Source organism: Myxocyprinus asiaticus, chromosome 11 (assembly GCF_019703515.2).
Source record: "Myxocyprinus asiaticus isolate MX2 ecotype Aquarium Trade chromosome 11, UBuf_Myxa_2, whole genome shotgun sequence".
NCBI lineage: Eukaryota > Metazoa > Chordata > Actinopteri > Cypriniformes > Catostomidae > Myxocyprinus > Myxocyprinus asiaticus.
The window spans coordinates 7,508,169-7,536,115 of record NC_059354.1 but is presented as its reverse complement, the minus strand read 5'-3'; the positions used below and the strand labels follow the sequence as shown (position 1 = coordinate 7,536,115).

Below are 27,947 nucleotides of genomic sequence, written 5' to 3'. Positions count from 1 at the left end.
TCAACACTGGAGCCCCGCAGGGCTGTGTTCTCAGCCCACTACTGTATTCCTTGTACACACATGACTGTGTGGCAACACATAGCTCCAATGCCATCATTAAGTTTGCTGATGACACGACGGTGGTAGGTCTGATCACTGACAATGATGAAACAGCCTACAGAGAGGAGGTGCACACTCTGACACACTGGTGTCAGGAGCACAACCTCTCCCTCAACGTCAGTAAGACAAAGGAGCTTGTGGTGGACTTCAGAAGAAAAGACAGAGAACACAGTCCCATCACCATCAATGGAGCACCAGTGGAGAGAGTCAGCAGCTTCAAGTTCCTGGGTGTCCACATCACTGAGGAACTCACATGGTCCGTCCACACTTAAGTCATTGTGAAAAAGGCTCATCAGCGCCTCTTCTTCCTGAGACAGCTGAGGAAGTTTGGAATGAACCGCCACATCCTCACACGGTTCTACACCTGCACTGTGGAGAGCATCCTGACTGGCTGTATCTCCGCCTGGTACGGCAATAGCACCGCCCACAACCGCAAAGCACTGCAAAGGGTGGTGCGAACTGCCAGACACATCATCGGAGGTGAGCTTCCCTCCCTCCAGGAAATATATACAAGGCGGTGTGTGAAAAAAGCTTGGAGGATCATCAGAGACTCCAGCCACCCGAGCCATGGACTGTTCTCACTGCTACCATCAGGTAGGCGGTATCGCAGCATCAGGACCCGCACCAGCCGACTCCATGATAGCTTCTTCCCCCAAGCAATCAGACTTCTGAACTCTTGATCTCCCACGATCAAAATACATCAGCACTGCACTTTATTACCCTTACTCTTATATCTCACACCGGACTGTCATAAATTATATTATTATTATTATATTATGTTCTCTCTTAACAACTGACTATCAACCAACATCCTGAATGTCAATACAGTACAATACTGTACATTCTATATATATATGTATATATATACTTTTTTTATATATATATTTTTCTTTTTAAGTTTTATTGAATAATGTGTATCTATATAGTAAAAAAAAAAAAAAAAAATGCGTATTGTATACTGTACTGTGTATGCTATTATTTGTATATTGTTGAGTGTAATTATGTGTATAACAGATGTTTAAATTGTGTTGTGTTAATTTGATGTTATTGTAAATTGGTATATGTCTCATCACTGTCACGACTGCTATGTTGATCGGAACTGCACCCAAGAATTTCACACACCATTGCACTTGTGTATATGGCTGTGTGACAATTAAAGTGATTTGATTGATTTGACATGACGTGGTTGCCACATGTTACCTCCCCTCCGGGCAGGATGTGGTCTCCGCGGGGTCTTTTATCCCTGAAAGAATAGGATAGGAAAAGAACACCTTTCCCAGCGCATATATTAAAAGTTAAAATGGTCCCAGCCGAATAACTGAATACTCTGTGGAGAGAAAACATAGAGAGAAAAGGCCGCTGCTGGCGCGGCCTGCTTCCATACTAGATATGTCTCTTCCCCTTCCTAGGGATGTGGGGAACTATACTACGATTTTTGGGGCATTGGGGGAGGCTACGTGCAGACCGGTGCACCTGCTACTACGCACGCAGCAGCTTGATTGCACCGGCAGTCCACGTAACACGGTCCAGCTAGTTGTGGCATTTCGTATAGGGACCCCTAGTGTCACTACATCGACACAACGTTGAGTGAGTGACAAAAGGGGAAAGTCTCGGTTACTGTCATATCCTCCGTTCCCTGATGGAGGGAACGAGACGTTGTGTCCCCCCCTGCCACAGCGTTGTACTACCTGCTGAAATGGCCGGGACCCTGTCTCAGCTCCTCAGCACAAAACCTGAATGAGTGGTTGCGAGCCAGCACCTTTTATACCCGTATGTCCGGGAGAGTGGCATGCAAATTCCCATTGGCCTTTTCTCAAAAATCGGAGGTGTTCGGGGCTCTCAAGAGCGACCCCTAGTGTCACTACATCGACACAATGTCTCATTCCCTCCATCAGGGAACGGAGGTTATGACAGTAACCGAGACATTTTTAATGCCGGTTTTCATTATCGTAATGCATGATGCAATGAATTTATATATAATTTTTTCAGGTTGCGGTAATGAGAATATCTTAATGACCATCTTTTTTTTTTCTTTGCATTGGTTTAATGAGAATTGTGGGGGTAAAATGTATGTAACAGTCATGAAAATAATTACACAATTTAAAAAATCTTAATGACCCTAAAATATAGGCTTGATTTTCTTTGATTTCAGAGTAAAATAGGACCAGGACATTTTCTTGACAGGTTCACCCACATGTTCTGGAAAATGACCTGGCTGCTCTTTTCCATACAATGAAAGTAAATAAGGTCTTGTTCTGTCAGCTGAAGAAAATTACAGAAAAGTACTTTTAAATTACTTAAAAGTACCATAAAAGTAGTCCATACAACTTGTTTGCTACATTCCAAGTCTTCTGAAGCCATATGATAGCTTGTTTTAGCTATCTGTTAATCGTTGAAAATCTTCCCCTCCACCTTAGCACTCAAATCTCATTCACACTTATTTAAAAACAAACATGTATGCATATATATATATATTATATTAACACGTATGCATTTGGAAAACACTTTATCTAAAGTGACTTATGTGTATTTCTTAGAAATCAAACCTATGACCTAGCTAGCATTGCTAGCATTATGTTACAGAACACAAACACGTTAAGATGTGTTGTGCCTGGTTTGACATCAGTGACATCCCTGATTCTCTCGTGTCCTCACAAAATGCTCAAGACAGAAAATATCAAGGTGGATATATCAAGAGAGAAAACACTAGACTGAGGGCTAAATGCAGAAGTCTTCACCAAGCAAAGAGACAAAAGTGCTTGAAGCTTCAGCTGTCAGTATCTGCTCCTGACACCAGCACCTTTGGGACATCAGCAGCTCTGTTTGTGTGTGTCTGTGTGTGCGTGTATTGAGCTTTTTGTAGTATTGGAGAAAAGTGTTATTGAAGCTCCCTCTAGTGTTTAAAGTTGAGCAATACAGTATGAACATTTTTTAAAGATGAAGACTTTTTTTCCTTCTTTTTTTCACCAATTTATTTTTTTTTTTTTTGGGGGGGGGAGAACACTCACCTGAGGATCTGATACTTGTCTTATCTATGCTGTAATATAATACAGCATATTATTATTCCTAAAATTTGGATTTTTGTGGTTGCACAACTGTCTAAATATCATTGCATTGGATAACAAAATCAAAAAGCAAGTGGTATCTGCAAAGAAATGATGCTAGAGATTCAACTAACTACACTTTTTTGCAATGACCACAAACATTTTTGCAGTAATATAACTGCCACTTACTTCAATATTTTGTTATCTTATTAAAAGACATTGATTTATATTTGTATTCATGTCTGGATGAATCTTTCACACATGCAAGTGTGGCTTTAGTTTTCAAATTCTTTTGCTGGACACTATGTAAATAACCTATAGCCATTATATTCAGATACTTGTCAACATTATCTATCACCTGTTACACCACAACCACAACAAATTACACCACTTTCTCATAAAGTTTTGTCAAAATCGTCCAGAGCTGTACATCTGTGGATGTTGTGTGTCTGAGGATGATGTTAATGTGTGTTTCTGCACGTATTTAACTGTGTATGTTGTTTGTGTGTGTTTGCAGGTGTTTATCTGGGATGTTGTTAAAGTGTTTCTTCAGGTGTTTATCTGGGGAAGTTGTTAATCTGTGTTTCTGCAGGTGTTTATCTGTAGATGTTGTTTGTGTGCTTTTTCTGAAGGTGTTTATCTGTGGATCTTATTTGTTTGTTTTTCTGCAGGTGTTTATCTGGTGATGTTGTTTGTGTGTGTTTATCAGGTGATGTTGTTTGTGTGTGTTTGCAGGTTTTTATCTGTAGATGTTGTTTGAGTGTGTTTGCATGTGTTTATCTGGGGATGTTGTTAATGTGTAATTCTGCAGATGTTTATCTGGGGATGTTAGTGTGTGTTTCTGCAAGTGTTTATCTGGGGATGTTGTTAATGTGTGTTTCTGCAGGTGTTAAGCTGTAGATGTTGTTTGTGTTTCTGCAGGTGTTTATATGTGGATCTTATTTGTGTTTCTGCAGGTGTTTATCTGTAGATGTTGTTTGTGTGTGTTTATCAGGTGATGTTGTTTGTGTGTTTCTGCAGGTGTTTATCTGTATATGTTGTTTGAGTGTGTTTCTGTAGGTGTTTATCTATAGATGTTGTTTGAGTGTGTTTCTGCAGGTGTTTATCTGGTGATGTTGTTTGTGTGTGTTTGAAGGTATTTATCTGTGGATGTTGTTAATGTGTGTTTCTGCAGGTTTTTATCTGTAGATGCTGTTTGAGTGTTTTTACATGTGTTTATCTAGGGATGTTGTTAAAGTGTTTATTCAGGTGTTTATCTGGGGATGTCGTTAATGTGTGTTTCTGCATGTGTTTATCTCTAGATGTTGTTTGTGTGTTTTATCTGAAGGTGTTTATCTGTGGATCTTATTTGTTTGTGTTTCTGCAGGTGTTTATCTGGTGATGTTTGTGTGTGTTTATCAAGTGATGTTGTTTGTGTGTGTTTGCAGGTGTTTATCTGTATATATTGTTTGAGTGTGTTTGCAGGTGTTTATCTGGGGATGTTGTTAATGTGTATTTCTGCAGGTGTTTATCTGGGGATGTTAGTGTGTGTTTCTGCAGGTGTTTATCTGTAGATGTTGTTTGAGTGTGTTTCTGCAGGTGTTTGTCTGGGATGTTGTTAATTAGTGTTTCTGCAGGTGTTTAGCTGTAGATGTTGTTTGTGTTTCTGCAGGTGTTTTATCTGTGGATCTTATTTGTGTTTCTGCAGGTGTTTATCTGTAGATGTTGTTTGTGTGTTTATCAGGGGATGTTGTTTGTGTGTGTTTGCAGGTGTTTATCTGTAGATGTTGTTTGAGTGTGTTTCTGCAGGTGTTTATCTGTAGATGTTGTTTGAGTTTGTTCCTGCAGGTGTTAAACTGGGGATGTTTTTTGTGTGTTTTTCTGAAGGTGTTTATCTGTGGATCTTGTTTGAATGTGTTTCTGCAGGTTTTTATCTGGTGTTGTTGTTTGTGTGTGTTTCCAGTTGTTTATCTGGGGATGTTGTTAATGTGTGTTTCTGCAGGTTTTTATCTGTAGATGTTGTTTCAGTGTTTTTAAAGGTGTTTATCTAGGGATGTTGTTAAAGTGTTTCTTCAGGTGTTTATCTGGGGATGTTGTTAATGTGTGTTTCTGCATGTGTTTATCTGTAGATGTTGTTTGTGTGTTTTATCTAAAGGTGTTTTTCTGTGGATCGTATTTGTTTGTGTTTCTGCAGGTGTTTATCTGGTGATGTTTGTGTGTGTTTATCAGGTGATGTTGTTTGTGTGTGTTTGCAGGAGTTTATCTGTAGATATTGTTTGAGTATGTTTGCAGGTGTTTATCTGGGGATGTTGGTAATGTCTATTTCTGCAGGTGTTTATCTGGGGATGTTAGTGAGAGTTTCTGCAGGTGTTTATCTGGGATGTTGTTAATGTGTGTTTCTGCAGGTGTTTATCTGTGGATCTTATTTGTGTTTCTGCAGGTGTTTATCTGTAGATGTTTGAGTGTGTTTGCAGGTGTTTATATGGGGATGTTGTTAATGTGTGTTTCTGCAGGTGTTTATCTGTATATGATGTTTGAGTGTGTTCCTTCAGGTGTTTATCTGGGGATGATGTTTTTGTGTTTTTCTGAAGGTGTTTATCTGTGGATCTTGTTTGAGTGTGTTTCTGCAGGTATTTATCTGGTGATGTTGTTTGTGTGTGTTTGCAGGTGTTTATCTGGGGATGTTGTTAATGAGTGTTTCTGCAGGTGTTTATTTGTAGATGTTGTTTGTGTGTTTTTTCTGAAAGTGTTTATCTCTGAATCTTGTGTGTTTGTGTTTCTGCAGGTTTTTATCTGGTGATGTTGTTTGTGTGTGTTTGCAGGTGTTTATCTGGGGATGTTGTTTGTGTGTTTCTGCAGGTGTTTATCTGGGGATGTTGTTAATGTGTGTTTCTGTAGGTGTTTATCTTTAGAGGTTGTTTGAGTGTGCTTCTTCAGGTGTTTATCTGGGGATGTTGTTAATGTGTGTTTCTGCAGGTGTTTATTTATAGATGTTGTTTATGTGTTTTTTCTGAAGGTGTTTATCTGTGGATCTTTTTTGTTTGTGTTTCTGCAGGTGTTTATCTGGTGATGTTGTTGGTGTTTTTTTCTGCAGGTGTTCATCTGTGGATATTTGTGTGTGTGTGTGTGTGTGTGTGTGTTTCTTCGGGGATATACTGTATCTGTGGATGTTGTTTGGATATGTTCCTGCAGGTGTTTATATGTGGGTGTTGTGTGTGTGTTCCTACATGTGTTTATCTGTGGGTGTTGTTTGTGTGTGTTCCTACAGGTGTGGTTCGGATGGATTATGGAGATGTCTCCTCTCGGAAGGCTTTAAGGGGGGCTCTGAAGTGTAAACCCTTCTCATGGTACCTGGAAAACATTTACCCTGACTCTCAGATTCCACGCCGATATTACTCACTCGGAGAGGTATACACATGTTTTTATATGTTATAAGAATGTAAATTTTCAGACATTTTCATAATCGATCGTCGTGGAAATTAACGATCAATTAATCGAATAATCGTTGTGTTAATATCACAAAACGCACGTGGAGGACTCAAAATAATATGAGTATGCAGCATACTGTTTAAATATCATTTAAATTATTACACTTAATGAATGTAGGTAATGGCATTTTCCTCTTAAAATATTCGTATTTCCCTGTATTTTAATACATTTAGGCTGTGTTTAGAACAAATTTATGAACTGGATTACTGTTAATGAATTAGGCTATTGCTAAAAATAGCTTATGTACATATTTGAGTTCAGTAAAACTTCACGTTGTGGATCGTGGGATATGTAGGACTTTAGGACATTTGGACTTATATTTGTATTTAAATAAATTAAGTAAAATCATAAAATGCTGCATAAACACAGTACTTAACATTTCAAATGGGATGATGATGTCAGCTGAATGTGCCTTCGTGCTTTCCCAGCGATCACTGGAGTAAATGTATGAAACAAAGAGATCAACAGTGCTTGTTGTCATGTTGTACTTTAACACACTATCAAGGTGTGTGCAGAAAAGTTAATTTATAGAGAAACGCTTCTACATTGTTTACATTGTGCCCGCTTGGCCGCTTCGTCTCTGATCTGTGGCTGTGTGGCTCTTTAAGAGACATATAGTGCCAGGCGCCCTCTAGCTGCAGATAACTGTATAGACAGCCTTATCAACTTCTGATTGCATGATTACTGAAAGCATTTATCCTGAAATTAATTAGTCGATGATCGATAAGCTTAATCAATCAAATTATTAATGACAATGAATCGATTTTCGATTAATAATTAACATCCCTAATATGTGGTCATTCAAAGAGCCAGAGTTTTGAATAAATTGTTTCAATTTTAGGATTTCCTTCTAAGGCACACATTTGAATGTGCACATTTATTTTGCGTGCAGAGGCCTCTGCAATAAAAACTATTTCACTTCCTGCCCAGAAACTGTTGTGGTTGAGATGTTCAACACTGCTGGTGTAACTGCAGTCTGCTTCATACTGTTTTTACTGCATAATCCATTCAGTACTGCTATTCAATTGTAAACCACACCAATAAGTCACACATTCATTTATTATTATTTATTATTGATTATTTCACACCATATAAGGCAGACATTAAATACAGATTCAGCCAAACCTGACAATATATTGCTAAATGAATAGATCACTCATATCAGGAATAATTTGCAGACAGTGACCAGGGACTCTCAAGCTCCAAAAAGAACAAAAAGCACCATACAAATTGTCAATATGAATATTGTGCTATATTGTGAATATACATCTGAAGCCATGACAGAAGGTTGAAAACCATTGTCATTCACTGATATTTTGCCATCTTCTGTGGCTCTCAAATCTCATTCACATGTCTGCATTTTCAAACCTGACGTATTGCTTTCAGTTACGAGACAAGCGATAACCAACGCGTTTGCAGTCATTAGTGTGAAACTTGGCCTGACGCATCTTAATGCGGCAAGTATGAATATGCTTGTTCATGAATTTCAGTCTTTTTCTCACAGCTATTGTATGAATTAAGAAGACTTGGAATATAACACGCAAGTCAAATGTTGAATGTGAAGCTTTTCCTCATTTATATTTTTTCATAAAGCCCATGGACAAAGTTTGCCTGTAACAAAAAACATTTCTTGAATACAGTTGATGACTCTTTTCACTGATTATAGATAACACAGGACACTGAATTGTATGAACTTTTCAGACTTTGTCCTCTTATGTCTGTAGATCAGAAATGTTGAGACCAACCAGTGTGTGGATAACATGGGCCGCAAAGAGAATGAAAAGGTTGGTTTTTTCAACTGTCACGGAATGGGCGGCAACCAGGTGAGAACATTTCCTCCTCTAATAACAATAGGAATTTAAAGATTTTCTAACACTAGTTTTCTCTTATGTCTGTTTAACTTTCAGAGACCTAAACAATTATATTGAAATTTTCTCCTTATTGAATGTGTTTTTACTGATCTCACAGTGAAATTGGAAACAGTATATTAACATTTCTTTAGCTAAAATTGGACTGTGCTTACCAAAATTCGAAACTGCTGATAATAATACGTTTATTTGTTATAGCGCCTTTCTACAAACTCAAGGTTGCTTTACAAGTAACAAGCAAGTATACATAAAAAAGAAAGAAAAAAATATGATGCCACTTGTTATTGAGTCGGCATAATGTGGCCGATCCTAGGGTCCCAGAACTGTTGGAGCAACTTCCCGACTTCCCATGTGATCATCTTGGTTTTTAAGAAGCCACTGGTTATAAACATAATTTATATGCATTATAATTTACTGTACATTAACACAATTTGACCAAAAAATATATGATTTCTTTTTCAAGCAGTAATGAATTCATGAACTGTTAAGAAATGTGACTATTTTAAACTAATGAGGACTATTAATATTAATTGAACTGTATATTTTCTGGTGTATTCAAAATACCTATCTCCATGTAATGTAGTAAACAGCATAAAAATAGTTTTGTTAAGTATATTAAAATATATGTAATGTATATTGGTGTCAAGGTTGTCATAGCCTGAGGGTGGAAATGGAGATAAGCTTCCATTACCTATAAAATACTCTAGAAGGCATGCACCTCAAACAGCCTCTGACAACCAAGTCCAGCTCCTGGCCTTCTTGTGTGGCTCAGTCAGAGTCTGGCGACACTGTTCCTACTGACAGGAGAAGGAGCGAAAGGCAGACAACTGGCGCCTTAAAACCACTTGCTTTGGGCAGATGGGGCTCGTCAACCTTGACTGGTATTCCATCTAGGAGAAGTAAACTCTGACTACAAACCTCCGCAAACCTCCGGGGATGGAGTCCCTAAGGCAGTCCACTGCTGACACATCAACATGGTTCTTGCAACTCCTGCGACAACACCGGTGTCAAGTTGTACTGGCTTTTACCTTTCCCTTGGGTTATATCAGTGAAGTGGAGAGGGGAGAACTGCTGCATGGGCACCAGCCTGCCTCCTGAAATACTGCCCAGGCCTGCGCCATGGAGAGGACACTCCAGCGTTTCTCGACTGTGATGGCACAACACAGGAAAACAGCTGTGTGGCAGGGGCATGGTTGAGTGTCTGTCCAGGGGGAGGGGAAGCAGTAAGGATTCATCCCTGGAAGACAATTAGGTCTAACAGCTGTTTCTTGTTGCAGTAATTCGGTAAAAGCGATAAGAGGAGCCCACGCCAGAGCCAAGGAGAGCGAGAGAGTGCCACACAGCAGTGCAAACGCATTAGAGTGTTAAACCCATACCACTGAGTGTTTATTGTGAATAAAGAGTGTGAAGATGCCTGAACCACGCTTCCTCATTCCTTCAGTGACCAGTCCTGTTACAGTGGTGCCGAAACCCGTGAACCTTGAGGAAGATAATATGCCGTCGTGGAGTCCTCACTGCTGGCCAGAGTCATCAAGTCCTTCACCAGAATGCACCAGGTGCAACACCAGGCCCTGCTTGAGCTGCGTCGAGACCAAGACCAGTGCTTCCAAGCGATTCTACGGGCTCAAGCAGAAGAACGGCAGGCGCTCCGAAGCTTCATACACCAGGAGCAAGGCTTGGCCATGACCCTGGACCCAACACCTTCCATGCCCCCACTCACCCTGTTGAAAATGGACCCGCACGATAAACCAGAGTCTTTCCTCGACTTGTTTGAGCGAACGGCGGAGCTCTGGAAATGGACAAAATCACAGTGAGTGGCCCACCTCCTGCCACTGTGGTCTGGGGAAGCCCAGCTTGCGGCCCAAATCCTGCCTGCAGCGAACCTCCTGGTGTATGAGGACTTGAAGAAAGCCATATTGCAATGGGTAGGCCGCAGCCCTGAGCAACAATGACAGCACTTCCGCTGATGCTGAGTGAGCGTGGCCACCCATTTGCTTTTGCCCAACACCTCCGTGACACTTGCCGGAAGTGGCTTCTGGCAGAGGAGTGTGATGTCGAGGGAGTCTTTGATCTGGTGGTGCTGGAGCAATTCGTCCTTCGTCTGCCTACCGGAACATTAGAATGGGTCCAGTGCCACTGTCCGGTGTCGCTGGAAGAGGCCATCCAGCTGGCTGAGGACCATATGGCGGCATACCCGGGGGCAGAGTAGCCCTCGATTTCTCTCTCTCCCCACTCTCTCTCTTCACTCTCCCTCTCCCTCTTGCTTCCCCTCTAACCGCCCCCAACCCATGTCTGGTCCCCGCCAGGAAACGGGACGTTTACTCCCAAACCGGCTCCACGGTCACTGGGGTTTGTCCAGCCGGTGGTTCCCCCTGTTTCTTTTCGCTCTTCCCCCCAGGTTGGGAAATACGCTGCTGCGGGTGCGGGCATAACATCTGGGCCGGATTGTTGGAGCCTGGGCACTTCCAGGACCAATGCCCCATGATGGAACTGGGAGTATTGGTCCAGGTCCCCGACAACCCACGGGCCGCTGCCGATTGAGCTGGAACATACCGCATACCTGTGAGTGTCAGGGGAAGTACATATAAAGCCTTGGTGGATACTGGTTGTAATCAAGCCACTATTCACCAATGTTTGGTTCAAGATGAGGCTCTGGGCATGGGGTGGAAGGTGAAGGTGTGGTGTGTGCACAGGGATATTCAAATTTACCCTATAGTGACAGTCACTATTCAATTTTGGGGACAAAAACATAGTGTCGAGGCTGCAGTTAACTCCCGCCTCACCTATCCACTAATTTTGGGAATGAATTGACCAGCATTTACTTCTTTATTGAGGGGAATGTGTGTGGATGGGTCCTGGGACAAAGCATATTGGTGTGTGGTGTGTGATTTGCTGGCTGGGGAGGCGGAGCCAGGGCCATCTATGTTAGCTCCATGTCAGGATGACATATGGGAGAGGGAATTCTCTGCTTCCCAAGCCCTAAGAGTATCCCTGCTGGGGATTTCCCTCTGGATCAGTCACGAAACGAGACCCTTAGGCATGCCTTTGATCAAGTGAAAGTGATTTATGGTCAGTATCTCCAGCCAGATGTTGCACTCACTTATCCATACTTTTCAGTTATTAGAGATAGGTTGTATCGAGTGATGCAGGATGTTCAGACAAAAGAAGATACAACCCAGTTGTTGATACTGAAGAGCCAAAATGCTATTCCAGATGGCTCATCATAATTCAATGGCAGGTCACTTAGGGTGAGAAAAAACACTAAACCGTCTAATGGCCCATTTCTATTGGCCAGGCATTCACGGGGATGTTCGCAGGTGGTGCGCAGCATGCCATGAATGTCAGTTGGTGAATCCACCAGCCACCTCAAGAGCGTCATTGTACCCTCTGCTGTTAATCGAAGTCCCCTTCGAGAGAATTGGCATGGACCTCGTTGGGCAATTAAAATGGACGGCACGTGGACATCGCTTTGTGTTAGTTCTGGTGGATTACACATGCAATATCCGGAAGCAGTGCTTTGCACAACATCTTAGCACACAGTGTTGCGGAGGCACTCTTCAGAATTATCTCCCGAGTGCGAATTCCGAAAGAAGTCCTCACTGATAAAGACACTACTTTCATGTCAGGTAAACTACATGAGCTATACGGATTGTTGGGTATTAAATCGATTTGCACCAGTGTTTACCACCCACAAACAGATGGGTTGGTAGAATGATTTAATAAAACCCTGAAAAATATGATTTGTAAATTTGTGTACAAGGACGCTAGGAATTGGGATAAGTGGCTCAAACCCCTATTATTTGCAGTTCAAGAGGTTCCGCAAGCCTCCACAGGGTTTTCCCCGTTCGAGCTACTGTATGGGCGTCAACCACACACCGTGTTCGACGTCATGCGTTAAGCTTGGGAGGAGGTACCTTCCAATAGTAAAAAAAAACTCCACACCTTGGATCAACTAACACAGGAGAATTTTCTCTAAGCTCAAGAACGTCAAAGCAGACTGTATGATAGGGGCACTCAGCTATGGGAATTTGAGATAAAGTGCTTGTATTACTCCCCACATCGAGCTCCAAATTACTCGCCAAGTGGCAAGGGCCCTTTGAGGTCACACGTTGAGTGGGAGATCTCAATTATGAGGTAAAATGAATGGATAGAGGTGATACACATCAAATATGCCATCTCAACCTCCTGAAATTATGGATGGAGGTGGTCCCTGTGACACTGGCAACAGTGGTTCTGGAGAGGGCGGAGCATGAGCCGTAGGTGAACTTAAAAGCCAATCATCTCATCCTGGTCACTTGTAGAGACCACCTCTCACCATCTCAACTTACAGACATTGCTAAGTTGCAGAAAGAATTTGCGGACGTGTTCTCGCCTCTTCCTGGTCATACAAACCTCATACAGCACCACATCGAGACCACACCTGGGGTAGTGGTACATACTCATCCCTACCGACTTCCCAAGCACAAGAAAATATTGGTACAAGAAGAATTGGATACAGTGCTTGAGATGGGAGTAATAGAAGAATTCCACTGGTCCAGCCCAGTAGTGCTGGTTCCTAAAAGCGACGGGTTGGTCTGGTTCTGTGTGGATTATCAGAAAGTAAACACGGTGTCTAAATTTGATGCATATCCAATGCCTCGTATTGATGAACTGCTCGATTGGTTAGGCATAGCTCGTTTTTATTTGACACTGGATTTGACAAAGGACTATTGGCAAATCCCCTTAACCCCAATATCCCATGAGAAAACAGCCTTCTCAACATGTTTGCTTTCACCAATCCATGATGCTTCCGTTCGGTTTGTTTGGGGCTCCGGCTACGTTCCAGCGGCTCATGGACCAAGTCCTCAGACCGCACGCTGCTTATGCTGCTGTCTATTTATACTATATCATTATTTACAGTAATGATTGGCAGCGGCACCTGCAACATCTGCAGGCTGTCCTGAGATCGTTGAGACAGCGGGGCTTATGGCAAACCCGAAGAAGGGCACAATTGGGCAGGTGAGACTTCTCTCTCCCTTTCATTTTGCAGATGGACGGTTCAGACAGGGGGTTGGGGGCAGTGCTCTTGCAGGTGATTGAGGGGGAGGAACGGCTATTGCTGTACATTAGTCGGAAGCTCTCTTTGAGAAAGACTAAGTACAGCACCGTGGAGAAGGAATGCTTGGCTATTAAGTGGGCTGTCCTCACTCTCTGTTACTACCTGCTGGGGCGGGTCTTCTCCCTCTGTTCATATCACACCCCGCTAAAGGTGGCTCCACTGCATGAAGGATACTAACGCATGGATCACCCGTTGGTATCTGCCATTACAGCCTTTTAAGTTTGAGGTGGTCCACAGGCCGGGGGCACAGATGGCTGTCACGGATTTCCTCAACAGAAAAGGGGGGGAGTGGTGGGCAGGCCGGATTGCTCCCTGGCCTGAGTCGGGCAGTGGTGGTGTGTGGCGAGGGCATGGTTGAGTGTCTGTACAGGGGAGGGGAAGGAGTAAGTATTCATCCCTGGGTGACAATTAGGTCTAACAGCTGTTTCTTGTTGCAGTAATTTGGGAAGAGCGATAAGAGGAGCCCATGCCAGAGCCCAAGAGAGAGAGAGAGTGCTACACAGCAATGCAAACACTTTAGAGTGTTAAACCCATACCACTGAGTGTTTATTGTGAAAGAACATGAAGATACCTGAACCACGTTTCCTCATTGCCTCAATGACCAGTCCGGTTACAAGCAGTTACCGGTTATAAACCAAGCTCGATTGGTGTAGAGCATGGCGCCAGGGGTGGTTTTCAACAGTGGGAGGGGCCACCGCACCTCACTGGACAGCTACCGCCTGCCTTAAGCTGAGCGGCCCCCAGCCAATAATGTGCTGTCCTGCCATGGTCTGCCTGCCTCATTGGGTGCAGAGGGCTTAGGACTATATCCTGACCAGTGGATTGGAACCTGGCACCTGACAAACACAATAAAAATAAGAAGAGACAAGCTCTCAACTGGATGCTGGAATGTATGGACAATGATCACCAGATTATCAGCGGATCTCCAAGAGTTGAGTGACACCCGCAAAGCAGCAGTGATAAACAACTAACTGCTTAGACTGCAAGTGGATATAGATGCCGTGCAGGAAACTTGCTTGATGGAATCTGGCATCTTAAGAGAAAAGGACTACACTTTCTTCTGGATGGGAAAGGGTGCAAGCTACAGCAGAGAACTTGGTGTTGGCTTTGCAGTCCAAAACTCACTGCTGAAGATGACAGAGACTTGCATCACAAAATGCTGCCACCTTAGGAATGTCCTCAGCATGCACTCCTACCACAGTGTTGACTGCGACATGGACCACTCTCTTGTATGCAGCAGGGTCAGGCTCCAAAAACTGACATACAGAAAGGGTGGAAAACAGAGGGAGATGCCCAACAAAAGTGGAATAGACTGAGGGATAGAATCCACAGCACTGCCTTCTCTGTCTTTGGAAGGAAACAGGGGAAGTCTCAAGAATGGTTTGAAACCAACTCAGAGAAAATGTCAACCGTTCTCAAAGAGAAGCAGGCAGCACTATTGGAATATAAGCAACACCCAACACAGTCCACATTGCAAGCTCTGAGGGCAGCCAGAAACAAAGTACAAAAAAAAAACAAACAAAAAAAAAAAACCTGCCAGATGCTGCACAAACGACTACTGGTTGCAACTCTGCAACAACATCCAGCTAGCAGCTGACTCAAGCAACTTTCGTGGCATGTATGATGGCATCGAAAAAGCCATTGACCCAATACAGAACAAGACAGCCCCAATAAAGTCTGCATCTGGCTAAACAATCATAGAAAGGAGCAAGCAGGTGGAGAGGTGGGTAGAGCATTACTCTGAGTTGTTCAGCACGGCCAACGTGATCTCTGATTCCGCACTGGAAACCATCGAACCTCTGCCTGTCATGGAACAGCTTGATGAACTACCAACCTTGGACAAGCTGAACAAAGCCATAGACAACTTGCCTTCCCACAAAGCACAAGGGCTTGACAGAATTCCGCCAGAGGTAATTAAATACAGAAAGGGCATTCTCCTGAGGAAGGAGCCATACCTCAAGATATGAAAGACTGCAACATCGTCACCTTTTACAAAAATAAGTGAGACAGAAGCGACTGTAACAATTACAGAGAAATATCTCTGTTAAGCATCATCGGCAAAGTCTTTGCTAGGATAATACTGAATAGACTACAAAAGCTAGCTGACAGAGTCTACCCTGAATCACAGCACGGGTTTAGGCCAGAACACTCTACAATAGATATGATTTTATCCCTTCGACAGCTTCAGGAGAAATGCAGACAGCAGAGGCAGCCACTGTACATTGCCTTCATCGACCTTCAACCTATCCAAAAACACAGCAGATGGGACAAGGTGTGGAGGATTCCCCCATCAATCAACATCAACAACCATGAACTGGAGGTGGTTCACAAATTAACTTACCTTGGCTCAACTGTTATGTATGATCTGATCTTGGACACAGAGATAAACAGGCGCATTGACAGGGCATCAACAACAATGTCTAGGCTGTCAAAGCAGGTATTGGAAAATAACTAGCTGACTGTTTACACCAAGGTGGCAGTCCACAGAGCCTGTGTCCTCAACAGCATGTTATACTGCAGTGAGTCCCAGATGCCCTATGCAAGACAGGAGAAGAGGATTACTGCACTTCACATGCGTTGCCTGCACCGCATACTCAACATCAAGTGGACCAGTTGAATAACAAACAATGAGGTCCTTGCCTGCACAAAATGCACCAGCCTCAAAGTAATTCTCCAGCAGCGTCGACTCCACTGGCTAGCCCATGTGCATCACATGCAGGACCGAAGGATCCCAAAAGACCTGCTGTACGGGGAGCTAGCCACAGGGAAGCGTGCAACAGGACAACCTCACCTCCGCTTCAGAGACATGTGCAAGTGTGATTTTAAAATGCTTGGCCTGAATGCTGATAGGTGGGTGGAGCTAGCCAGCGACAGAGACCTGTGAAGGCAGGAACTAGCCAGAGCCCTCCACAGGGGTGAAACCAAGTTGAGACAGGCAGAAGAAGAAAGGTGTCAACTCCAGAAGAACATGACGATCACTCCATCTGACACAGCCTTGAGATGCGGTCATTGCGGTAGAGTCTGCCACTCCCGAGTAGGAATTTACTGCCACAGAAGATGCTGCACTCAAGAATCTCATGGTGCAGAACTACAGTATAGTCTCTTGAGACCGACAGGAGCCATGGAGTATTAAATTAGTAAAAAAAGTATATTTAATGAATTTAATGACAGAACAGCACACATACACACACACATTCACACACACACACACACACACACACACACACACACACACACATGTTGGTGCAGCTGTCCTTATGAGGACTCTCCATAGACATAATGATTTTTATACTGTATGAACTATAGATTCTATCCCCTGTTGGGCCTCATGTATTCAGATAGAAGACAAAGGCAGGCCTTACACAGTCGTAAAAACATAACTCAAGCCCCCACCTTCTAAGTCATAAATTTTACTGATAAAAATCGTGCCAAAATCAAATAAAGGGAGTCCAAAACAGACTACAGATCCATGAAGCCTTGCTCACTAAAGGATCAAGCTCTCAACTTCTATTGGATGAGGCACACAACAGAATGTCCCTCAAACATGACATCATCAGGAGTTGAAATAATTCTGAAATGCGTCCAGAATTCGCTTCCAGCGACTTTGCTTGCAGTGTGTGGACGCAGTTCAACGCTGCTCTCACGTGCAACCTCGTGGCACAAGGAAGTAATGTCTGACTTGAAACTGTAGCCATACAATCTCTATCTCACTGGACGAGTTGAGATTACTCTGTGTTCAACCAAACACTCTAACGGATCCGAAGGAGACCGCCGAGCAATTCGCATCTTCATCCGTTTGCCTACAGAAGTGAAGAGATTAAAGATTTCTCTTCCATCTTCAATCAAGTAGACATTTCTGAGTTCTCCGCCAGCCCGCCGAGAATCAACAGCCGTACCGCCCGCCGACAATCAACAGCCGTACTGCCCGCCGACAGAGCGAGGAAACGGCCTCCTGTCATCACCCGAGCCTCAAGGAACCAGGTCAAAGTTAAAGGACGGAGGAAAACACATTCTACCTGTGTCCTCATGCGATTCAAGTAAGAGGTTACGTCTGGGCAGAGATAGAATATTATAGTGTGTTATTCTTGTGTTTCAAGGTTTTTGCTTGTACAGTTTACGGATCGCCATGTCCGCTCATTATTAATACTCAGGGTATTAATTATCACAAATTTGTTTTGCTGTATTGTGGTCCAACCAAATTGGATTGTGCAATTTCGCCATCGCGGGTGAGACAGAAACTGAGTTCATCCATTAGTGTCAAATAACACAGGACTTTTACGAGCCCCGCTCGTAAAACCGCATCTCTGAGTGATGAACACAGCTGCTTTCTCTCCCACTATCGTGAAATCAGCTTTAGGGCTGTCACTTAAACATCTCTCTCTCTCTCTCTCTCTCTCTCTCTCTTACTAATCACACACACACACACACACACTGTCACACACACACACCTTATGTTTTATAGGATTATTTTGATTTCCATATCTAATCATATCACTGTTTAGTTTGTAGTTGTAAGTCGGACGTTTATTGACTGCATTGTATTAATTATTAATTGATATTACTGCATAAATAAACTTTGTTTATATTACAAAGAGAAGTGTTTTGGTTTGTTTTGCATATGCCTGTGTCATGCTGATGGGATGTCAGTGCTCGGATTCAAACCTTCATTCATTGTTTTTTTCCCGAAAATCGATATTCTTCTGATGCCGATTTTCCTAAGAAAACAATCTAATATGGAGACTGTTTTACTATTCGGTTTTTAGTCCCTGATTTCAGGGTGGTGCCCCGTCAATGATAATTGATAATTATCTTTGATTGAATTGAATGATCAATAAGCTAGTGTTAATTTTAATTAATGTTTCATCGATGTTAACAATTAACGATTATCTTTGATAATTGTTGATTTAAAGGATTTAAAAAAGCTAATATATTATTTCTCATCGGTTCTATTGATTATTTGATATAATTGATATAATTATTAATTATTTCTGATAGTAACACTGATCTAAACAACCGGTAAAGCCCCACACCCCTAACCCTATCCCTACCCTTAAAACTTTCTGCATTTGTACATTTTCAAAAAAAAACATTGTTTAGTATGTTTTTTTCTAAGCGATTTGAATTATGGGGACACTAGAAATGTCCCCATAAACCACATTTATAGCATAATAGCCTTGTAATTAACAGTTTGTAACCTAAAAAAATGTCCTTGTATCCCACCCAAACCTGCCCACACACACACACACACACACACACACACACACACAAAACTCGCTGAAAATCATTTGGAATAGTTAATAGTTATAGTTACAGTATATCTTCTGAATTGGCTCCACTGTGTGCAGAGGTGGGTAGTAATGCATTACATTTACTCCATTACATTAACTTGAGTAACTTTAAAAAAAAAAAAAAAAAAAAAACTTTTAGAGTAGGTTTAAAAGTGGGTACTTTTTACTCTCACTCAAGTCAATTTCTATTGAATTTTATTTACTTTTACTTCTATACAATGGGCAGCGTTCCTGTCGTTACATTACTGGGTTTAATTTTAATTAATGTGTAATTTATTGAGAAATTATTGAATGGGACTTTTACGAGAGTGGACGTTCACTCAGCTGCACGCGCTGCTGTCACGGACTGTCACTCAAGTCATCAATGCTGCAGCATCAAACTCTTCAAAATGAAACGCTTTCTTCACTCCGCACAGTGAAAAAAAATAATAGTTTCGTCATGCAGTGCCTTCATTTAACACCAAGACAAGCTGATATTTCAAGATTAAAATCACAGCTTCAATTTAAGGCAGCACGCTGAGGTAGGTTTTGGCTCTAATCCTAACGCGGGCTTTTCTGTGTAATGAGATGGTCATTTTCAGGGTGATAATGTAACTGGGCTCTTATGACATCAATTTTTAAGTGTTCATTTTTAAATCAGTGCAGCAATATATCAGTGCGCTTTGTCCCGCTTCCCGCATGTCATGAGCAGAATTTACGCATTTACTGGAAACTATTCTAGCTACTTTGGGCAGATTAACTGTATAAATTCATGTAAACATCCAAGTTAACTGTAAATGCCTTTTGCTCTACTGTTCGCGTGATTAGACAGAATTTCTGCACGTGCACAGCTAGGGGCTTGAGGCACGCGCATGAAAGATGTGCGGGCGCGAGGCGATCATATGGCGAAGAGAGTGGCTGTGTCCGAAATTGTTCACTCATTCACTAATTCCTATATAATGAATGGCATTGAGTGCACTAGATCTCAGCAGTGAGTGAACTAAATGAGTGAATTCGGACTCTGACGTATACACCGAGTGCCGGAGCTCAGGCTGTCACAGGAACAACGTCATATATGAACTTTTATTATACTTGGGCCTTACTTGTTATTCTTATTAAATAATATATTAATACAATAAATCTTCATTCTGTTTGTCATTTTTAATATATACTGTGTGTTAATATAAAGAGTAATCACATTTGATCAAATAAAGAGTACATTTTAAAATGCATCTGTATGTTTTGTCTCTCTATATGTTATTATGTTAATCAAGTAATGATGTCAAAAAGTAATTTAATACATTCAGCATGAAATAAAACATTGCAGGAGTGAATGAAGCAGTAAACTCCCAGCTCGAACGTCTTCCCCATGGTGGATTGTGGGCAATTAACTGTTGTCGAGTGCACATCAAATGTACACATTAAATTAGAGTGCATTGTGGTTAAGAAAGAGTGAACAAATGTAGGGAATGAGTGGCTTACTCAGAATTCAGTCCTACACTCCTACAAAATGCGGACACCCAAAATGCACTACTGTATATAGTGTATGGGGGTGGTTTCAGACACAGCGAGTGTTCCACGACCGGGGTTTATGCCCTACGCAGGCTGAGTACTCTGCATTTAGAGAGCAGCGGTACTGCTGTACAGAACTAATGATCTAAATTCTTTCGACACTGAAAACTGTAACTACACTGAATTAAGAATCCACGCAGGACTTTAAAAGCTATGAAATAGTGAAAGTAGACATTAATATAGCATGATCTTGCTTTGGTTTATATTTCAGCATTATATATAATGTCCTTGTGGGACATTTTCACGTTTTCACTGTAATAATTACTAGAAATGTTTCCAAACCTCTCTTCTTATTGACAAATTCATCCATATCTGACAAGAGCCCTTAAAGGGATAGTTCACCCAAAAATTTAAATTCTCATTATTTAATCACCCTCATGCCATCCCAGATGTGTATGACTTTCTTTCATCTGCTGAACTCAAATGAAGATTTATAGAAGAATTTCTCAGCTCTGTAGGTCCATACAATGCAAATGAATGGGTGGCAACATTTTAAAGCTAAACAAAACCACAGAAGTCAGCATAAAAGTAATCCATAAGTGGTTAAATCAGTATCTTCAGAAGTGATGTGATAGATGTGGATGAGAAACAGAGAAACACATCACCTTCACATTCTTCTTCTTCTTGTGTTTTTTGTGATTCACATTCTTCTCTGCATATCACCCCCCTGCTGGGCAGGGAGAAGAATGTCTAGCAAAAAATGGCAAATATTGATCTGTTTCTCAGCCACACCTATCATATCACATCTGAAGATATGGATTTAATTACTGAAGTCTTATGGATTACTTTTATGCTGCCTTTATGTGCTTTTGAAGCATCACAATTTTGGCCTACAGAGCTAAAATATTCTTCTAAAAATCTTAATTTGTGTCCCTTTAAAGTGATAGCTCAGCCATAATTTAATATTCTGTCATCATTTCCCTACCCTCATGTTATTCCAAACCAGTGTGACCCTTTGTATTATGTGGAACACAAAATATGTTAGACAGAATTTTGGGGACTGACAGTCTTGTCACCATTCACTTTCAAAATATGGAGAGAAAAAAATTGTGTTGCATGGAAGAAAGAAAGTCATAAGGGTTTGGAACAACATGATGGTGAATGATGACAGAAGTCCCATTAATAATAATAATAATTCTGTAATACATGTTAAATGTGTATTATGTAATCGAATATAGGGGAGTTAACATCAGTTATGTCATTTGTGAAAGTAACGAGTTACTCACTAATTGAGTACTCTTTTAATTGGATACTTTCTTACTCTTACTCAAGTAATTATTTATGTTAGTACTTTTACTTCTACTTGAGTAAAAAAAAAAAAAAAAAATTATTTTTATTTTTTTATTTTTTTTTAGTAATTGTACTTTTACTTGAGTACAGTTTTTGGCTACTCTACCCACCTCTGACTGTGTGAATATAGAACATGTTGTGAATAAAAAAAAATATTTCAGATCAAATACTTTTGAATAAACTGCTAAATTTGTTCAAAGTGTTAACAATTGTGTCAGCCAGCTGTGACCTTTTTGTGTGACTTTTTCTATGACAGTTAATGTGCAATTTTTTTTTCCCCCACCAAAACTGTTGTTGAGTGTCAGCTGTTGTTATGAAAAGTGTTTACCAATATTTAAGTAATATTATATTTTATTTAGTTGATTTAAACAAAAGTTGCGATTCTGCTACGTCGGGTCTCTGAGGGTTAAATAAATTATATGTCAATGATGAAATGATAATGGAATGAATGTTGATGATCTTTCTCAATTTCCCAATTTCATAATTAATTCTCAGCTGATCTTCCTGTCCTGCAGGTGTTCTCATACACAGCTGATAAAGAGATACGTACAGATGATCTGTGTCTGGATGTGTCACGGCTTAATGGACCTGTTGTCATGCTGAAGTGCCACCACATGAAGGGGAACCAGATGTTTGAATATGATGCAGAGGTACAGTTTGCCTGCATATTCTCACACACTGAATCTAAATTGAACATTAGACAGAACATGAACCATGTGAAGTCATGTTCACATTAAACATACATGCAGTTGTGCAGCTGTGTAGTACAACTGAAGTTTGGGACTAGTAAATAGAAGGTTGCTGGTTCAAGCCCCGTAAGTAATGAGTTATAAGCTATCACCTGATCAAGACACTTGGGGGAAGTGACTCAGTTAAGCCCACCCAAGTTTTGCCTGTTTTCTCATACTTATCTAAATTGCCTTCCAGTAAAGTGGGTATTATAGAAGATTAATCTCTCATCTTAACATTGACTGACAAAATTAAGTTATTTTTTTTTATTGAAAACTTCAAAAGTCCAGAATGGGCTTAAAAAGGAACCATTTAAGCCCATGTGTGTTCCAAATAAGCCCACTACGCTTTATGTAAATGATTCACATTTAATTAAATAAACACTTCAACTGTGATTCATTTTTGATTAATCAATCAAAAATGTAATTAAAAAATACATGTAATTAAATAAATAACTGCTTAAAATTGATTCAATATGGATTACAGTTAGTAGTTAGTAGTTACAGATATTTGACGTTTTTCAACATCCATTCAACAATAACCAAGTATAATTGCTCGGTGTGGATATTTCTCTAATATTACCATGATACCTCTAACATGTTCATAAATTTTATCTTCAGAAAGTCTGCAATCTCTTTGTCATGCTATTTTCTTTAGCTGAGCATCTCTTTGGAGCCTTATTTTTAGGCCCTATCCACCTTTTTCCTGAACACGGAAGTGTTCCACGATTCGCCTGTATTAAATGTTTCTGTCTCCAGTGTTTTCACATGCATATTCTTAGTGGGTAATGTGATGTTTAAAGGAAAAAACGTGGCTCAAAAAAACAAAAACAAAAATCTGGATAACCACTTAATTATCACATGGCTTAATTCATATCGCGGTGCCATTTTGTGGCCCTCTTCAGCCAGTCATGGCCCGTTCGGCATAACGCAGCGGTCTGTTTCAGCTTATCGCCTCCCGTTCTGTCCCATTCTGCCACATTTCACGGCCGGCCCACCGGGAAAAGTCCACCCCTGCTCTTCATTACCCCTCCTAATGGCATATTTATGTTCAGCCAGATGATCTTGCAATCGTCTTTTTGTTCTAAAAATATTGAAAACCTTACATTGTGGACATTCCAATCAGTAGACAACATGAATAGTTTTACAGTTAATAAAGTGTTTGATAGAATAAATCTTATTTTTTTTTTCCATCTAGAAATGTTTTTTTTTTCCTTGAACTACATTATCGCAGTGATTGCAATGATGACATTTAAAACAACCCATAGGTTTATCCCCTAACCAGTGATATTCACGAGTGGGTGGTAGATAATCTGTCACCTAAGGTAGTGCTTTTCTTAAAACTTATCATTGGAAGATCTGGGAATTTTTTAGGATAATCCAGTTTACTTTTTCAGCAATCGTGCTATATTATGTAACAAAATAAACTTTATTTGATGTTTCAGATCTCCTTTTCCTTTTTAAAAAATCTGTCCTTGTCATATTTTTCACATTGTTTTAGCTTTTTGGATAGTTTTGAACTTAAACCCTCTGTTTAAAAAGTGTTTTTCTAAGTCCTTAGTTCCCTTTCATAGAACTCGAGCTGCGTATGCTCACTATGGGGACACCATCCGAGAGTCACGTGGTCTGAAGCCCTTATACAATCATGGCAATTTATTGGCTGATGGCGCTTAAGCGACGCCCCCTAGGGAGCTATGTCACGGGCTTGATAAAGGCACTCCCTTTCGCACCATCGAGTTCATTATCAAATCAAGTTCACCATTCTTCGTGCCTCGGATGCTCGAAGCACTTTGTCTCAAGTACAACATGTTGTTCCCCCATTATATGCTGGGACCGGTTTAGTGTCTAACCCATTTTTCAGTACACCAGTTTAGCTCAGTTTCCCCCGTAATTTGTGCTGGCGATTGAGCATTGAATATTTTCAGCTTGAGTTTTGCCTCTGCCTCCATGACAAAGTGTCTCGGGGCACGTGTAATACCACTCAGTATACAATAAAAATAGGTCTACACATGAGCCTAATGGGATTGCTTTGTAATGAAGGGTGAGCCCCCATTCAGTGAATGAAATTGGACTGTATAAACATGTCCGTTTTTGTATCGGGATGAGTTCGCCATTGTACACGCCTCAAATGCCCGACAAACAGAATATGGTTCAGTTTCCTCCGCAGCTTGCTCTGGGGAGCGAACATTAAAAAAATGCTTCCCAAATTCAGCCTCTGTCTCCATGACCAAGGGTCTCGACGCATAACAGAATTCGATGTTCGTCAAGTAAACGTGTACACAAAACACACAGTGAACGTAAGCACCACACGTTGTCCCCCCATAAAGAATGCTGGGTCAGTTGTGGCTAGCCAGCTTTCTCAAAAAACCATTACCCCCAATGTTCACACACTCCTCCCCATTCAAAATACCAGCAAAAAGGTTTAATCTGTCAGTGTACCTGCTGTAAATGCATTTCAGGGTGTTCATAATTTATGCCTGAAAACAATAAAGGCAGAAACATTATTAAATCCCATTCAACCAGCCACAGAAGTAGAAGCGCAAAGACCCCCCTCCGCTGTGCTGCTGGTTGTGGGGCAGTCATCAAAAGTAAGCCAAGCGCACCATCTAGTGGTTACATGTCGCTCTACAGGCGAGAGCCATGCATTAATTTCTCTGTCTGCCCGTCTAGCGGCTTGGCAGCAGTTGCAGGGTGTTTCAAACTGGGTACTTCGAACGATAAATCATGGTTATGTTATTCAATTCCAGCGGGCTCTGCCAGTATTCAATGGGGTTGTTCCGACTGATGTCTCTGTTCGAGAAGCCCTGTTTTTTATTCGGGAATTTCACTCTCTCTTACAAAAATGGCCAATAGAAGAGAGTCCCCCTTCTCAGAGAGAATGCGGTTTTTACAGCCGTTATTTTCTGGTCCCGAAAAAAGACGGCGACTTTCGTACCATTCTGGATTTGAGATGTTTAAATTTTACCCTAATGAAATGTCAATACAGAATACTGACCCAGAAGCAAATAATGTCACAAGTACAGCCGGGGGACTGGTTTGTGACATTAGATTTGAAGGACGCTTATTTCACAGATTTGCTATTTGGAGCAAAGTGTACCAATTTTGTGTCCTTCTGTTCGGACTTGCACTGGCACCATGCACTTTCACAAAATGCATAGATGCAGCTCTGACACCCTTGAGGCTTCAAGGCATGTCGCATTCTTCTGTGGGCACAGGACAATGTACTATGTCTATGAGCCGTACATGTTCCGGGCCGGTTGAATTTTGGGCGGATCTCCTGTCCAGACAGGGTCTGACGCCCAGAGAATGGACATTCTCTCTCACCCCAGGCACCACTGGGCATCAATGCACTGGCATATCTGTGGCCGAGAGCGCGACTTTACGCATTTCCACCGATAAGTCTGCTGCAAGCAGGTCTGCAGAGGGTTTGGGAGGATCGGGTTCGGCTTCTGTTAGTGGCACTGTATTGGCCATCTCAAGTATGATTTTTGACTCTGGTCACTCTCCTGGAAAAGATGCCTTGGGAGATTCCAGTCAGAGCAAACATGTTGTCTCAGGCTTGGGGGCAGCATTTGGCACCCCTGGCCAGACTTGTGGAAGTTATTTGTGTGGGCCCTCAACAGGGCGCTCTTTTGAATGATGGGTTATCCCCCGCTGTGGTTGATACCATTCTAAATGCTAGAGCTCCATCACCGAGGAGGCTGTATATGTTTAAGTGGCATATTTTTGCTTCTTGGTGTACAGCGTGGAAATTCAGTTCACTGCCCTGTCAGTACAGTGCTGGAATTTTTGCAGGAGCGTTTTGGGGCAGGGGTTGCCCCAGCAATGCTTAAAGTCTATGCTACTGTTGTGGATGAACATGCACTTATCAATGGAGTTTCTATTGATAGACATTCTCTTGTTTCTCGCTTTATGTGTGGGGTACGCAGGCTTAGACCTTTTCGTCCCGTCCACGTTCCTTTATGGGATTTATCTGTTGTTTTAGAGGCACTCTCGTGTGCTCCGTTCAAGCCCTTGACAACAGTTACTGATACATTTTCGACTCTCAAAATGGCACTGCTAGTGGCATTGGCGATTTGAAGAGTGTCTGTGATTTGCCTGCCCTGTCGGTCAATCCCTTGTGTATGGATTTTGCACCAGGGTGTTCAAAGTGTTGTGTTAAGACCTCATTTGGGCTATTTGCCCAAGGTTATTTCTACATCATTTCACACGCAGACCATTATATTTCAGGATTTCTTTCCTCCCTCATTTGAGTCGGAGGAGCATGAAAGTTACATATGCTTTGCCCAGTTTGGGCACTGTGAATTTATGTTGACCTTACTAGCCAGTGGCATAAGTCAGAGCAGTTGTTTGTATGCTTTGGTGGCCACAACAGAGGTGTTTTGGTGTCCAAACAAAGACTGTCTCATTGGCTTATTGATGCAATTTCGAGTGCTTACGAAGCGTGCAGTATACCTTCGCCTTTGGGTATTCGAGCCCAATCTACGAGGAGCATGGCTTCCTCATGGGCTTTGTCCTTGGAGGACATTTGTATGGTGGCAGGATGGTCCTCTCTGCATCCATTTGTAAAATTTTATAATATGGACAGGGGTTTGACTCCTGCTTCCCAGGTTCTCTCTGTTGGAATAGGAGTAAATACATAATTCCTTTAATTCAGATGCTTTAACTTGCTTGGGCGCAACTATATGCTTGCCACACAAGCTTAGATAGTTCGCAGTTACTGTTCCCATGGCATGAATGTATTTTGTTCCCATAGCGGTCATACGCAGCTCGAGTTCCACGAAAGGGAACGTCTCGGTTACGTATGTAACGTTGGTTCCCTGAAGGGAATGAGATGCTACATAGCTGGCCATACTCTCTAGCAGCTGCATAGGCTTGTGCCTTTTTCAGAAAATCTGACTCGATCTCATGAATGCGAGTGCCTTTGTGGAGCCTGTGACGTAGCTCCCTAGGGGGCATTGCTTAAGCGGCATCAGCCAATAAATTGCCGTGAATGTATAAGGGCTTCAGACCACATGACATTTGGACAGTGTCCCCCTATTGATAATACGCAGTATCTCGTTCCCCTAAAGGAACCAATGTAACGTACGTAACCGAGATGATTTATCCTCAAAATCTTTCTCTTTGTCACAATCCTATGCAGTCTTTGAAATTGTCCAAAAGGTATGTTTTGTATCAGTATAGAACGATGGAAACTTAGCTTGAAGAACCATAACTTTTCAGTAGGTTTCATAAATATTGATGTATGTAAAAATCCATCTTTATCTTTACTGATTTCAAGGTCCAGAAAATTTATATTTTCTTTATTGTACTCTAGGGATAGTTTAACATTTGAGTTGATACTATTTAGATATTGATGAAATGATAGTAGATCTTCCTCTGAACCTGAAAAAAAAATAGGACAAGTCATCAATGTAACGTCTCCACCAGATGATGTTATCTAAAAATCTAATTGTTCTAAGATTCGATACATAATCATGTTCCCATTTACCTAAGAATAAACCAGCGTAGGA

General features: G+C 41.5%; 1 protein-coding gene across 3 annotated transcripts in view; it reads left to right on the top strand.

Annotated features, from left to right (window-relative positions):
* The window catches only part of LOC127448068 (polypeptide N-acetylgalactosaminyltransferase 13-like), a 132,408-nt gene that overhangs the window by 83,935 nt on the left and 20,526 nt on the right, over window positions 1–27,947 (top strand). For all 3 annotated transcript variants that reach the window (XM_051710349.1, XM_051710350.1, XM_051710348.1), the window contains 3 exons: window positions 6,391–6,530; window positions 8,336–8,434; window positions 22,222–22,356. In XM_051710349.1, coding sequence (XP_051566309.1) covers window positions 6,391–6,530; window positions 8,336–8,434; window positions 22,222–22,356 — 374 coding nt within the window. The remainder of the gene's footprint in view (window positions 1–6,390; window positions 6,531–8,335; window positions 8,435–22,221; window positions 22,357–27,947) is intronic.